General features: G+C 44.4%; 1 protein-coding gene across 2 annotated transcripts; it reads right to left on the bottom strand.

Moving 5' to 3' along the window:
- Positions 1–584: 584 nt before the first annotated feature.
- Positions 585–14,588, bottom strand: CNIH1 (cornichon family member 1). 2 transcript variants are annotated; one of them, XM_075844147.1, is made up of 6 exons: positions 14,404–14,588; positions 11,931–11,999; positions 10,268–10,315; positions 4,308–4,420; positions 2,260–2,403; positions 585–1,398 (listed from the first exon to the last, which is right to left on the bottom strand). In XM_075844147.1, exons 1-6 carry the CDS (start codon positions 14,482–14,484, stop codon positions 1,371–1,373), a joined length of 483 nt encoding a protein of 160 aa, XP_075700262.1. In that variant the 5' UTR covers positions 14,485–14,588; the 3' UTR covers positions 585–1,370. The 2 variants fall into 2 exon arrangements, with proteins under 2 accessions (XP_075700262.1, XP_075700263.1); XM_075844148.1 differs by lacking the exon at positions 10,268–10,315 and having other exon boundaries at positions 14,404–14,586.

Raw genomic sequence — 14,588 nt, 5'->3', positions numbered from 1 at the left:
TCTACATGCAGAAAACCCCCCACAACATCTAGTTTTCATTTCTGGTACTGTATTACGCTGCGGATTAGCCCCACATGGCAAATCTGCATGTAATATGCACTGTGTGCATTTTGCCCTAAATGGGCTGTCTCTTGAAGATGACTCCTTTTCAGGTCAAAGCTTGGAGTGGGGTGGAAACTGTAGTCAGCCATACAATTCTTCAATAGAAATGAATGTCGGACTACGTAAGGGTCTATTCAGATATTGGTGTTGTATCATGTGTTTTTCGGTAACATTGTAGAAATCACAGGGAAATTGTAAAAAAAAGGGGACTAGCGTGAACAGACCAGGCTGTGTCTCATATGGGTGGTGGGGGTCTCAAACGGGATCACTACTCCTCTTATAGGGCATATGTGGGAAAACCCCTTTAGAGTGCAACGGCTCCTTATCAGTAGGTAATAATAATAATCCATTAGCATGTAACAACCTGTTCATTATCTTCTATATAATACAATATTCTGATGAGGATAAAGCTTAGATACCTGGAATGGCAATGCCTGTTGGCATTGTGCTGCAAAAATCTCTAGGTCAGGATGAAAAGTATGTTATTTTTGACAGCAATATATTTGGGGGAGGGATGTTATACAATTTCGGCTTCCTGAGCCTACCGGAAAACGACTCACAACATTAAAAGCCACTGCCAAGCAGTTATTCTTTCCAACTTTCCTCAAGGTATCAATTGACTGTTTAATGCCATGTATGAATAACAATCAGAAACAGTAATTCTGTGTGGCCCCCTGTAGGATCAATAGTGGCACAAGCCGCTTTACATAGTAAATTGCAAAGCTACGCCCCTATGTGGATATTAACCACCATAAGCGAGTAGTAGAATCCAAAAACCCATATACCGCTGGAGTGGTTTTTTTTAAAAATGTATAGGGACCCTATAGCTTCTTACGAAAGGGGCATCTTCTTACTCCCAACTTAAAAGAACCACTCATTGAGCATTAAACTGAAGCCAATTCCGTACGCAGCGCATTTGCAGCTGAGTCAAGTTGATATCAGTGCCAGATATCACATGAGCAAAAAAAAATAATGGAAAAAGGTTTTAAAAAAAAAAAAAAGTATTTAGAGGAAACAGGCAAATTGAAAGAGTGAGACCATACAAACAGTTTCCCAGTTTCTTTGTAAAACATGAAAAGAATCTTCCCGCCGACACAAAACGTGACTGGCTGTTAAAAATCGGGAAGCCGTGTTTCCCCCTCACACACATATATATGCAGTCTAGGGAACCCATTGGCCGCTGCGGTAGGATCTTGTCGGATCAAATGCCTATAGTGTTTACAGCTTTGCATGCAATTATGTTCAACCAGCGTCTTCTGAGGGGTTTCTTAGGAGCTCACCAAAACGTAGATCATGCTGCAAGGAAAAGTGAAAAAGGAAGATGTAAAACTGGTTATCCTTAGTACTGGAAATCAGAACAGAAAATAAGACTTATGGTAATGTGAGAATTTATTTATTGTAAACCTAATGGTAAGCTCGCACAGGGTTTTTTTTTTGTCTGGCAGAAAATAAATCTGCCTCAATTCTTCTATATTTGTTCCTATCTCATCCACTCTGCTGCTACTGTAATACGCTGCGCATTTTCCGCAATTAAATCAATCGCGGGAAATCCGCAGTGTTAATGCCTAGTGTTCCTACCCATAATCTTTAAGAAAGTTTTTTTTTTTAATGGGGAAAAAAAATAAATGCTGAGAAATATTAAATGCAATAGTGTTTTTTGTTGCTGCTCTTCTACACTTCGGGTTCTGTTCGGCTTTTTCCGGAAAGCCGATGTATCGGAGTACGGGCTCATAGACTTTCTATTGAGCCCGTACAACGCTACATTGATTTTCGGAAAAAGCAGCACAGAAACGAAGCAGCTGAGCGGTCACATGAGCACTTCTGCCGCTACGTTTTAGCGATTGGTGGAGGTCTCGGCGCTCGCACCCCCACCAATCAAAGCTTCTGACATGTCTGTGACGTGTCAGAAGTTTGTTGAACGTTTAGTTACCCATTTTATAATCCAGCTCATAATGGTGGGGTCTCTAATAGGGCATATGCGCAGAGGTCCTCATGGTAAGACCACCCCTTTCAGTTTCTATAATGGTCATATACTCATTCATTAGCAGTATGTGTTCCCATGTGGATCACAATCAAATGCCACATAAGTGAGGAAAGATCTATACAGGACAGTGGAGCACAAGCTCAGCACTAACCACAGATACAAAAACAACTTACCCATAAAGATAGTAGAAAAATGAGAGTAGGTAAAAAGCTAGTTTACACCATCCCTCCTTTTGACAATATGCTAGAATGTCTGCGTTCATAATGGTTGTGGGGTCGTAAAGACCCGGGCCGCTCATTACAGGCCTGCTCATGTACCTGCAAACAACAGAGAGCATTACTGGACTATAATAGCGTCACGTTACTGCCCGCCAATGTTACTTATATAATCACTTTAAAAGAAATAAATGTGTTTCAAATAATTTAACATTTAAGAGACTAAAGCTGTAATACTCATACCTGGATTTGCCTTCAACACCTGTCCACGGGTTGTGTGGGATATTGCAGCTCAGTTCCATTCACTTCAATGTAGCGGAGTTACAATATCAGACAGTCTATGGACAGGTGTGGCGCTGCTTTTGGAGGAATGAAACAGTTTTTCTAATCCTGGACAACCCTCTAAGTCCTGGGGAACACCTTCAAATACATTTATTGGGGATTTTTTTGTGTCCTCTCTCTAATATACCGTCACTAGCAGAATTGTACAGCAAACAGACGAGATCTGTAAGAAGATTAAATTCCCCTGCTCTTTAGTTCGTCAATGGTCCTCAGGGACTGATAAAGAGAATTCAGTGTTTTTTTCTGCCCTTCACAGGTGCATATTGTGGTAATAAGAGTATATCTGGCAATAGAAGATAAGCGGTCCCATATATGAGTTTGTGTAACCTCCACTCTCACATTCTATTCACAGTGCGCGTTTGGCGTATACACCAGGAAAATCTCCAGACATGTATGCGAAACGTATGGCCTGACGTATGGAAACGCTGGCGTGACCCCCGAATAGTGGCGTGAACAGAAGTCCCCCTCATATGCTAAGCTCATTAGAAAGTCACATCACAAGTTAATATTGGGTCATTAACATTTTATTGGGACCTCTGAATCTTAAGGGTACGGTCCTACATAGCGGTGTCCACACAAGACCGAAACCTTACGGTGCCAATGGCGGAGCGATTTTGCCGGGTATTACCAACCAAATCGTGCTGCCATTGGCTACCGCAAGTGAGCGTGTTTTCGGCCGCATGCAGTCAGCGATAGGTGGGACCATACCCTAAATTATCTTGTACTCCAGTCACACCTAGAGCTGCATTAAGATTTCTGCTGACCACTAAGATCCCATACATGTTGCAGGCAAGTAAAGTCACTAAAAAGGCTTGGCCAAGAAGCCTCATAAGGTTTTCACCTCACAGCTTTCTGATGCAATTCCCAGGGGAATAGGGGCATAGTATATATATTTTTTCTAAACCAGACTACATTAGTGTAAAAGACAAATCCTCTGCAGGATCAGGTATTCTTATCCCCTGCGAAAGAACAATAGCAGAAAAAGATCATACGAAGATGAACTTGTTCCTGAACTGGGCAGGAGCAGCCATCTTTTGGCCAGCACTTGCAGTAAAAATTATGGAGATCTGCTTGTGTCATCCAAAGACATGGTAAGGCCCCACGCACTCGGCCGTGCCCGTAATCACGGGCCATGATTGCGGATAGTGGCCCATGCTCCCATATAGAGTATGCGTACGGCCCATAAAACGCAAAAGATGGGACATGTTCTATCTTCTGCCGTGCGCTTCTACCTCCCAGACACCTTCCTGTAAATAAACGGGAAGGTGTCCGTGGGCCATAGAAGTGAATGGGTCCGCAATTACGGATGATTTTTACGGTAGTCTTAGTGTTGCTGTATATTCAGCAGGGCCAAATATTTTCTAATTTGGGTTTCTGGTGGACTCCCTCTTGTAAGGGTCTGCAACCTGTGGCTCTACAGCTATTGAGGAACTACAATACCCAGTATGCCCCAAGAGTCTCCCTAGATTTCCAACAGCTGGAGGGCCCCAAGTTGCAAGCCACTGCCCTATTAAATCATTCCTGTTCTGTTGGAGTATCCCTTTAAATGCTACAATTCCCACGGTAGTTTCTTTTTTGCAGTGCGCTACTAATCCAAATGAAAAATGTACGTAAAGTAGGAATGTTCAGACATTAATACAAAATGATAAAAAAAAGCATATTACCTCCAAATATGGTACGCCAAAAGAGGCATGTTTAAACCGAGAGTTAACCACTCCGCAGCACATAGAAACATGACACAGAAGAACGCATGGATGAGATACTCGGGAAGCACAAGCTGCAAGAGAAAGACAGGAGAACATTTACATCAGTCCCACAGACGTATAGGAATCCACTCAGACAATTGAGAAGCCCCCCCGCTCTTATGCACACAAGCTCCTTTTCCCATCACACGTTGCTTTGACATGCAGGTCATTTAAAGTGAATTTCGATGTGTGGTAGAGACTAAAAACACCACCGCCTCCAGCATCAAAAGAGCAGTGGTGTTCAGTAGTGTCCCCCAAATCCTATTGAAGCTGGTTGAGGGCTTCATTATAGGGATTCTCAACTTTGTACAATTCCTACTTTTTAGAAGGGTCCCTTGACAATAAGCTGATCACAAAGTGCTGGGACCCCCAGCGATCAGCTGTAATCTGTGGGAAAAACAGTAAGTCTTCAATATCCCTGCAGCGCCACCACAGGGGAAATGAAGCATTACATAGTGTCCATTCATATCAATGCGTTCTCTGTGTAATACAGGACAGGTCCTCCAGAGAGAGTCGCTCTTTGTTACTGCTCTCCACTCTGGCTAAGATAGGAGGATCCTGAAACAGGGACCCCCCCCTCTATTAACTCAGAATTCCCTAATGGTGTGATGGAAAGTTTAGTTCTCTTGACATCATGCAAATCTCAAAATGCAGTGGTGTTTTTAGTTCTCTTCTAACATCTGTCACAGTCAAGATACTTACAAGTGGAGTTTTTAGATTCACTGTATAATGAAAAGTTCAGAAACTTTCTTATATACTTTGTGTTTGAATTTTACACCATTTCAATAACACTGCTTGCAGTTAGGAAATCGTATCTAAACAATACTCCGGGAGTTATATACATGTACGTACATCCAATGCATCAGTGCAGGTAAAACGTATCAGCCTGGACTCGCACATGAATGTCAAGACTGAATACAATAGGAGCAAACGCTCAGCGGTGAGAAGTGTGAGGTTTGTACAACTTTTCAGCCTCTGGATGTAAATGGAAAATGTTCCTGTCGACAGCAAGCAGAGATATTGAACAAAATGAAACAAATAGGGAAAATTAACATTCCTACGCCGCTTTCTTGGCATAGAAAACGGCCCATAAGTTGCAAAAATTTGTAGTTTGTCGCAGCCCGTTGCATTCCCTAGAATTTACGCCAAAACCTAGCATAAATGATAGCGAAAATCTATGCTAGCTACTAGATGGTGTAATTTAATGGCGCAAAAACGGCCAAATAGGTGACACATTTGTCAAGAGGTCTGTGCCTAGGTTTGTCGTGCTCGCTTATTAAGACTGGCGCAGTCTTATTAGACCCCCCAGGTATATTAAAATAGCTGCAGAACTCTTCATCATACAATGATTAAACGGGCATTTCCATATAGTGTATAGATATGCCACTAATGCCTGACGGTCCACCTCTAGGACCCAGGCCTATCTGGAAAACAGCGATCCCGCAATGCCCATTCGCCAATTTAGAGTGGCCGTCTCCCAATTGAACAAAATGCATGGACCCCTCACCCAGCAACATGCATTTTAGTTTGCAATGATGCAGTAAGTCTTGCCCGCTGATCACAGGCGTGGTCGAAGCCTTAGTGCAGTTCATGAGGAGATAAGGGGCTTGTGTATAAGGTTATTAATAACCGTATAATATACACTTGTGTCCGGCACAGATATTTGCTGACACTACATGCTACGGTTCGTTACTGCCGGCTGCTTACAGCTCATAATAAACCAAAACCGTGGAGGAGGACAAACAATTTTACTAATTTTTCCCACAATGCTGGAATAAACGTGATTGTGCCTGAAGCTGCAAACATTATAAAGAAGAGCATTATATGTAAATGTAGAATGAATCTCTATAAAAATTCAGTCACTTTTTAGCTAGACCGTAACACAGAATCACTACAAAATGTTATACTCCAGAGCTGCATTCACAATTCTGCAGGCTTCAGAGCTGAAATCCACCACTGAAATTCCCTACTTGTTCAACGTCTTTACACCAGATACTGTACAGTAATCTGATAGGGGAGAAAAAGCTCCCCCCCCCCCCCTGCATTATAGGAGCTCAGCTAAGAGGTTAGGACGGTGTCTGATGACAAGGTTGTTTCCAGCGACGACCTGCAGAGTTGTGAATCTGCTCTAATGTAGATCATTCAATGCTCCCTCCATGCGGCAGACTTGTAGAGGTGTGCAAGTTAGGGGCAAACCACAGCGATTGCAGTGCACCATTGCATCGACTTGTATAGGGAATATGATCGCCATTGCTCTCCTTACAAAGTGCAGACTGACATAGTGACCCCACAAACTGCTTCTGCCTCCAGCACTTTAAACCTCGGGATTACTCCTGGGTACACGGATAACTACCAGAAGACGAATAGTATTTGTTAGCAATGTATGAAGCGACAATGCAACCTCTCGGGTGTTAGATTATCAGATATTCCACAATACTGGACAGTCACAAGAAAAAATAAAATGTCTTCTGTGCTGGAAATATACTTTCTGGACTATTGAATGCCAAATTAAAGGGAAAAAATAAAATAAAAAATAAATATATATATGCAGCTAGAACAGTCTAGTAAAATCAGCAGTAAATGATTGCAGCTGCTGATACTGGGACCTGTAATACAAGAACAGCTGGGGAGGCAGAAATGGCTTAATCCTGCTGTAGTGGCTGCATAATCTCTACAGATACAGCAGCTGAGCTGGGACTTGGTTTAAACAGGCAGGTCATCAACCGGATCAACCTCATGTAAGCGCACAGCAGAGATCTCCCTGTCTTTAACCTATGGAAAACTGTGGCGCTCCCTGACCCTTCATGTATAAACCGCCATCCGCTAGGACTGCACCCGAGAAGGACAGACCACAATCCCTCAATCGTGCACTTTCCTGTGTTCATATCACACACGGCTTTCCATGCATATTAATAACCTCACAGTGAATAATAAGATGGCAAAGTAAATGCACAAGTGACGTCAAGTCGTTTTATAATGAGAGCGACAATGAGGAGCGGTCTGAAGAAACAGTGACAAGCCTTCCGTAGAATCTAACGTCCTTGCTTTCCACGCAGGGCAGCGATAGAGCATTGTATGCACGGAGGAAGCCGCAGGGACGGCGTTTTTATAACAAAGTTGATAGTGACATGTCAGAAGTTTTGATTAGTGGGGGTCCGAGCACTGAGACCTCCACCAATCGCTAAAACGAAGCGGCAGAAGCGCTCGTGTGAGCGCTCAGCCGCTTAGTTTCTGTTTGGTTTTTTTCCAGATGTCAACGTAGCGGAGTACAGGCTCAATAAGAAAGTCTATGAGTCCGTACTCAGATACATCGGTTTTCAGGAAAAAGCCGAACAGAAACTAAGCGACTGAGCGCCTACACGAGCATTTCTGCCGCTTCGTTTTAGCGATTGGTGGGAGTCTCAGTGCTCGGACCTCCACCAATCAAAACTTCTGACATGTCACTATGACGTGACAGAAGTTTGTTGAACGTTTAGTTACCCTTTAATATCATGTCAGAAAAAAAACTGTTGCAGATTTGCCAGGGAATCGGTGGCAGATATCCGAGACTGACCCTTGGATTTCTGCTACAGATTTGCAGTTGGACATGTCCGGGATCTGCTCGCAGATTAGCCTCTATAACTCCCATAGAAGTGAATGGAGAGAGCCGCGCACATCATTCACCTCCCAGCTGTGGAAATGTCCATCACACATTTATGGCATTTCCTCTGAAATGCCTATGATAGGAGTGAGGGTCCTTTTACACCGGCCAATATGGACCGTAAAACGAGACAGCTCTTTGACCGGCACTCATTGATTGGTCACGTATGGGGACGAGCGACCGTTACTACAATCGATCGTCCCCATGCATTTCCATCATGCCGGCAGCACATCTCTCTGTTTACACAAGGAGACGTGCTGCCGACACGATGATATTTCATGCTGCATAAACGATACGATCAGCCGATCAACCAGCGTTTGCTCGTTCATCGTCCGGTCATTGCCCTGTTTACACATCATATGAACACTCGTTTGCCCAATCACTGGTACGTGTAAAAAGGCCTTAACCAGACGTCGCATTTATTTTTTTAACCTGGGAATGGAACCTAAACAGAAAAAAATATAGGTAAAGAAAGGCTCTGCAGGATCCAATTCTGGTTTTGGCTTACAAAATACAGGCAAAATCTGCAGCAAATCCGCACTGTGGGAACCCCAGCCTTAAAATCATTGTATACTTAAAGAGGCTCTGTCACCAGATTTTGCAACCCCTATCTCCTATTGCATGTGATCGGCGCTGCAATGTAGATAAGAGTAACGTGTTTTGTTTTTTTTTTAAAAACGAGCATTTTTGGCCAAGTTATGACCATTTTTATATTTATGCAAATGAGGCTTTCTAAAGTCCAAGTGGGCGTGTTTAAAGTAAAAGTACGACTGGCCGTGTATTATGTGCGTACATCGGGGCGTTTTTACTACTTTTACTAGCTGGGCGTTGTGAATGGGAGTGTATGATGGTGACGAATCAGCATCATCCACTTCTCTTCGTTACCACCCAGCTTCTGGCAGTGCACAGACACACAGCGTGTTCTCCAGAGATCACGCTGTGACGTCACTTCCTGCCCCAGGTCCTGCATCGTGTCAGACGAGCGAGGACACATCGGCACCAGAGGCTACAGTTGATTCTGCAGCAGCATCAGCAGGTAAGTAGCTACATCGACTTACCTGCAAACGCCGATGCTGCTGCAGAATCAACTGTAGCCTCTGGTGCCGATGTGTCCTCGCTCGTCTGACACGATGCAGGACCTGGGGCAGGAAGTGACGTCACAGCGTGATCTCTGGAGAACACGCTGTGTGTCTGTGCACTGCCAGAAGCTGGGTGGTAACGAAGAGAAGTGGATGATGCTGATTAGTCAGCATCATACACTTCTAGTCACAACGCCCAGCTAGTAAAAGAAGTAAAAATGCCCCGATGTACGCACATAATACACGCCCAGTTGTACTTTTACTTTAAACACGCCCAGTTGTACTTTAGAAAGCCTTATTTGCATAAATATAAAAATGGTCATAACTTGGCCAAAAATGCTCGTTTAAAAAAAAACAAAAAAACACGTTACTCTTATCTCCATTGCAGCGCCGATCTGCTGCAATACGAGATAGGGGTTGCAAAATCTGGTGACAGAGCCTCTTTAAGCATTCTGCAACTTTCTCATATACTTTGTTTTTCAATTCCTCACCATTTTCCAAGATCTCTGCTTCCTGTCAGGGGATGACACATCCAGAGTAATAACCTGTCCTGATCATGACCTTTACCCTCTGCCGCCGAGCGATTGACAGCTTATTCCTGTATGAGTTTGGAGGAGCTGTCCATCGTTGTGTTTGGGTATTTAAAGCAGGACTGGCGAGCCCCTTCTCCGAGTCCCTGCAGCTTTTTACATGAAAATCCTAAATCAAAATTAGAAAGCTTTGATTCAGCGTCTCCCTCTCTATCCTACGCTGCCCTCCGATGGGAGACCTGACCGATCCACTTTTAAGAAGCAGATTATTAAATATTGGGTAAATATAATGTCAGGCGTATGGGAATCTATTGGTATTTTGAATGTTCTATTTCAATAATCTCTCTTTATCTGGCGATCACTGGAAATATATTGTATCAGGGGGGTCAATTTAATATTCAGGGAGAACCATGAAGGCAGATAACAGTTTTCCTAAGAAGCCAGCAGGCAAAATCAAGTTCTTCCATATGAGAAGATGAACAGATTATATGTAAATGTGAGGATGTGGATGGATCAGGCATGATAAAAGGGAAGGAAATAATAAATGGCGGGGGGGGGGGGGGGTATTCATACAAACAAATGTTCCTAAAAACAGATGTGGGAATTGAAGAGTGAAGGGTCTGTACACACCTTGAGTGCAATTTTCACTCTTTTAATCTTTTTCAGCTTTTCAAATGTCTTTTGATTGCGACAAAGTAAAAAGCAGATTGAAAGAATATTAGTGTAACAGCCGGGAGATTATAGCCAGATAACGTACGACACAACAGCAGAATACAAACGAGTCCGACTTAAAGGGACCGTCCACCTTAGCAGTGTGTCGGTTTTAAGCGCAAAAATTATGGATTTCCTAGTACTAAGTGGTTGTTCAAACCGGACCCTCCCCACTTTAACGTGCATGTTGAGCTCAATCCAACGTGTACGTTTCAATAAAGCAGGAGATAAGCAGCTGCTAGATAACCTGAAAACGCTTATCTTCAAGGTAGGGGTGGTTAAAATCCAACCAGACGGTCAGACAGCCATAAGTGTCCGTTCCATCTACCGCCACCTTTATCTATAGTGTTATGCTCTTATACATTATTCAGACGAGCGGATTTTAATCTCGTTGTTTTAACGGACCATGTGAACCGCCCGTGAAAAAAATAGGAGATGTCCTATTTTTGTCCGTATCCATGGATCCCTCATTTCTCAAGTTTGAGGGATCCATGAAAACGGGTCCCGCACGGGTGCAAATCGGCAGTGAAAAAACTGCCGTTTCTCACGCCCGATTTGACATGCGCTCATTTGAATAAGGCATTAATCAGAGCAGATAATTTGACCACTCTTCTAAAGGTCCTATTACATGGCCCGATATATGGGCCGTGAAAAAGTGCGTCGATCAACGAGACAGCTTGTTGCTCAGTGCTTATTCGATTCGCTTCTTTCACAAGGAGCAATGCTTGGTTACGTATGGGGACGAGGGCTTGTTACTCCGATCGCTCATCCCCATCATGTTGGCAGCGCGTCTCGAACAGATCAGCTGATGAACGATCGTTTCATCGTTGCCCTGTGTACACAGGGCAATGATCGGGAACGATCGTTCATATGAACGTACTTTTGCTCGATCAGTGGCCCATATAAAAGGCCCTTAAAGGGGTATTCCGGTTACGAGTTACCCCCTATCCATAGGGTAAGGGGTAACTTGCTGATCGGTGGGTGTTCCGACGAGCTCAGGCCCCCACAGTTTACTAAAAAAAAAAAAAAGGGGTCCCAGCCCCTAGTTTGAACAGAGCGGTAGGTCGCTTATGCGCACTGCCGCTCTATTCATTGTCTATGGCGGTGCCGGAAAAAGCCGAACACCGCACTCTGCTATCTCCGGCGCTCCCATAGAGAACGAATGGAGCGGCAGTGCGCATAAGCGACCTACCGCTCTGTTCAAACTAGGGGTTGGGACTCCCGTTCGCAAACGGTGGGGGGTCCGAGCTGACGGACACCGACAGATCAGCAAGTGACCACTTACCCTATGGATAGGGGGTAACTTGTTGTAACCGGAATACCCCTTAAGCTTTAACTTCACCCCACACCATGTAAAAAAGAAAAAAGGCCTGATACTGGATCACTTGTCATCTAAACTCTCATCATCCAAAAGTAGAACAGACGTTAGAAACTCGACGCTGCTAAGTAGGACAGTTCCTTGGTCGCGACCACAACGCCCCATCCTTGTAAAGTACGATGCAGATGTCACAGACACCGACAACCACCGATACAACAAGAACGGAGAGCGACAAATGAGAAAATGACGTCATTCGTAACTTACAGGATTCAGCGTGTTGCATTGGTCTATAGGATTTTTGTAGTCGGTTTTCAATTCATCAAATGCGATTATCTGGGGAGAGAAAAAAAAATGAATGTGCAGAAAATATAATCATCTCTTCCCTCGTGTTGGAAATATTATTTTCTCACCATATACTTTGTGGGGGCTGCAAATTCATAGGGTTCTAAAACAACGCGCAACTATTCCGCAGCATAAGTTGCCGTGCCATGGATTTAAACATCCGAACCGCAGGTCAATTTCTGCACCAACATTTTCTGTAGCGTGTGGATCAGATTTGTTGTAAAATCTACAGCAATTCCGCTACGTGTTAACATGGCCTAAGGGTCAGTTCACACTGAGTTTTGAGATACGTTTTTTGACGCGGAAACCGCGCCAAAAAACATTTGAAAATGTCTCCCATTGATTTCAATGGGAGGCGGAGGCGTTTTTTCCCCGCGAAGGGAAAAACCGTCTCGCGGAAAAAAGAAGCGACATTCCCCATCTTCGGGCGTTTACGTCACTGACCTCATTGACATCAATGGGAGGCAGAGAAAGCGTATTTCGTGGCACTCGATGGGTGCGAGCGGAAAACGCCTCGGCAAACGGCGTGCAAGCAGATCAAAATCTGCCTCAAAATTTCAAACAGAATTTTGAGGCAGAATTTTCTGCCTGAAAAAAACCTCTGTGTGAACATACCCTAAGGGTACCCAGACAAGTTGCAAATTTGTTGCAGGTTTTCCACACAGGTTATGTTTGGATTTTGCTGCGGATTTAACCCCTTCTATATTTTGTGCTTGCTGCAGAAACAACTCCATTCAGATGAATGGAACTGATTAATTTGCAGAAATTTCTGCAACAAATTCTGCAGTGTGTGCAGGGGGCCAAAAGGATGACATCCGGGGTGAACATCCAGAACAGAATAGTTGGTTGGACTTGTACCAAAACGATCGCATTTGGAGCAACACTAATCTGCCGTGGAGAGATGCGGGGGTGGCGCACGCTGGGCGGTACAGTTGCCAGGACAATTTGAATAAGAACCCAGTATTTTCTGGGAATCGTACAGTTGTACCACCAAGCGTGCACTAGCGTCTCTCCACATCAGATCGGGTGGGAGATCAGAACAGATGGGGCACTAACACAACTCATACGTGGGCAATGCAGTTACGCTCAACATCCACTAGAGGGACAAATTGTAAACAATACGTTACATAAAATAGAGCAAGGAAGATATGAAAAAAGGGACACACGAAAAGTCGCCGGGGTCAGTTCTACCTCACAGGAGAGGGATGAACATCTAATCCAGACACCGACTCCCCCCCCCCCCCCAGTAAAAAAACACTATTGGTGTCCATTGCCCTTCCATTTGTCACACTCATTGGTTATTGGCACGTCCAACAGCTGATCACCCCTCCCCCACAACAATCAATGAATTAATCAACTGAAGAGACAACTAAGGGGGCAAAACGCCCATAACGACGGACACCCCAAAACTGTGGGGATATTATTGGCAGATGGATTTGTTGTTGTTTTTTATGCCTCGGTTTAGAATTGTATTTCTTATTTACAATATTTTAGCTCCATTCCCTCTGAGGTCCAGGGTACAAATCCGACCCAGGGCAGCACCCGCATGGCGCTCGTATGTTCTCCATGTACTTACACGGGTTTACTGCCATACTCCAAAAACCTATAGGTTAACGGCTTCCTATAAAATTGGCCCTAGTGAAGCGTATGAGACGGGGAGATTAGATAGTGGGGGCAGGGACTGACGTGAGGGACTGCAGAATATGGCGCCGCTCTATACATTTCGTCCCAGATCCGACTTCTCTGCCTCTCCTGGGGGTCTTGTAAGGGAAATAGACTTAAAATGATCCTATAAAATGATCACGAAAAGTTCTGCAACTTTCTAATATACTTTGTGTTGGTTACTAATGTTCAAGATCTCTGCTTACGGTCAGTAAATAGGAATATTCTTGTTTACCTCCAGAGACCGGAAGCCAATGCAGACCTGACGGCTTGCTACAATTATACCCAGTTTTTGTGAGATGAAGAGTTGGACCACAGAGCATTGTCTAGACTGGGTATAATTGTAACAAACCCTCAGCTGTTTGAAGGATCAGCTCTGTGCTGGGGTTTTTATAGCCTCTGGCTGTAAACGAGAATGTTTCTATTCATTGTCAGCAAGCAGATACTGGAAACAGGGACTCAAATTATTTTGGAAAGTCACAGGACTCTTCATTATCTAATAAGTGGATGATTGACTACATGCCCCATCAGGGCTGGATCAGCATTGGATGCTGGGACCTGTAGTTCCACAAGGACAGAAACGGCAGGACTATAGGACATGACACACAGGGGATAGTGTGAACCTTGCTCTAGGAGGAGCCGCCACTGACAGGAAGGGAAGAGGGGGGAGAAGCCAGCTCAGCAGCGCCGTCACCCTCCACTCCCAAGTCCACACCCCGTCCGGGATACGTACGTGCCAAATAGCGAAGAATATGAGCGCGGCGGTGAGCAGCAGAGCCAGCATATAACAAAAGGCCGCGAACGTGAACGCCATGTTCAGTCCGGGGAGCGCAGGAGAAGGCGGCCGCCGCTGGGGCTGCTGGGAATAATCATTCACCGGCCGCTCGGCCTGGCGGGAGCGTGCACGTAGCTTTAACG

This window comes from Rhinoderma darwinii, chromosome 12 (genome assembly GCF_050947455.1).
Source record: "Rhinoderma darwinii isolate aRhiDar2 chromosome 12, aRhiDar2.hap1, whole genome shotgun sequence".
Taxonomy (NCBI): Eukaryota; Metazoa; Chordata; class Amphibia; order Anura; family Rhinodermatidae; genus Rhinoderma; species Rhinoderma darwinii.
This window is presented reverse-complemented; position numbering and strand designations above follow the sequence as displayed.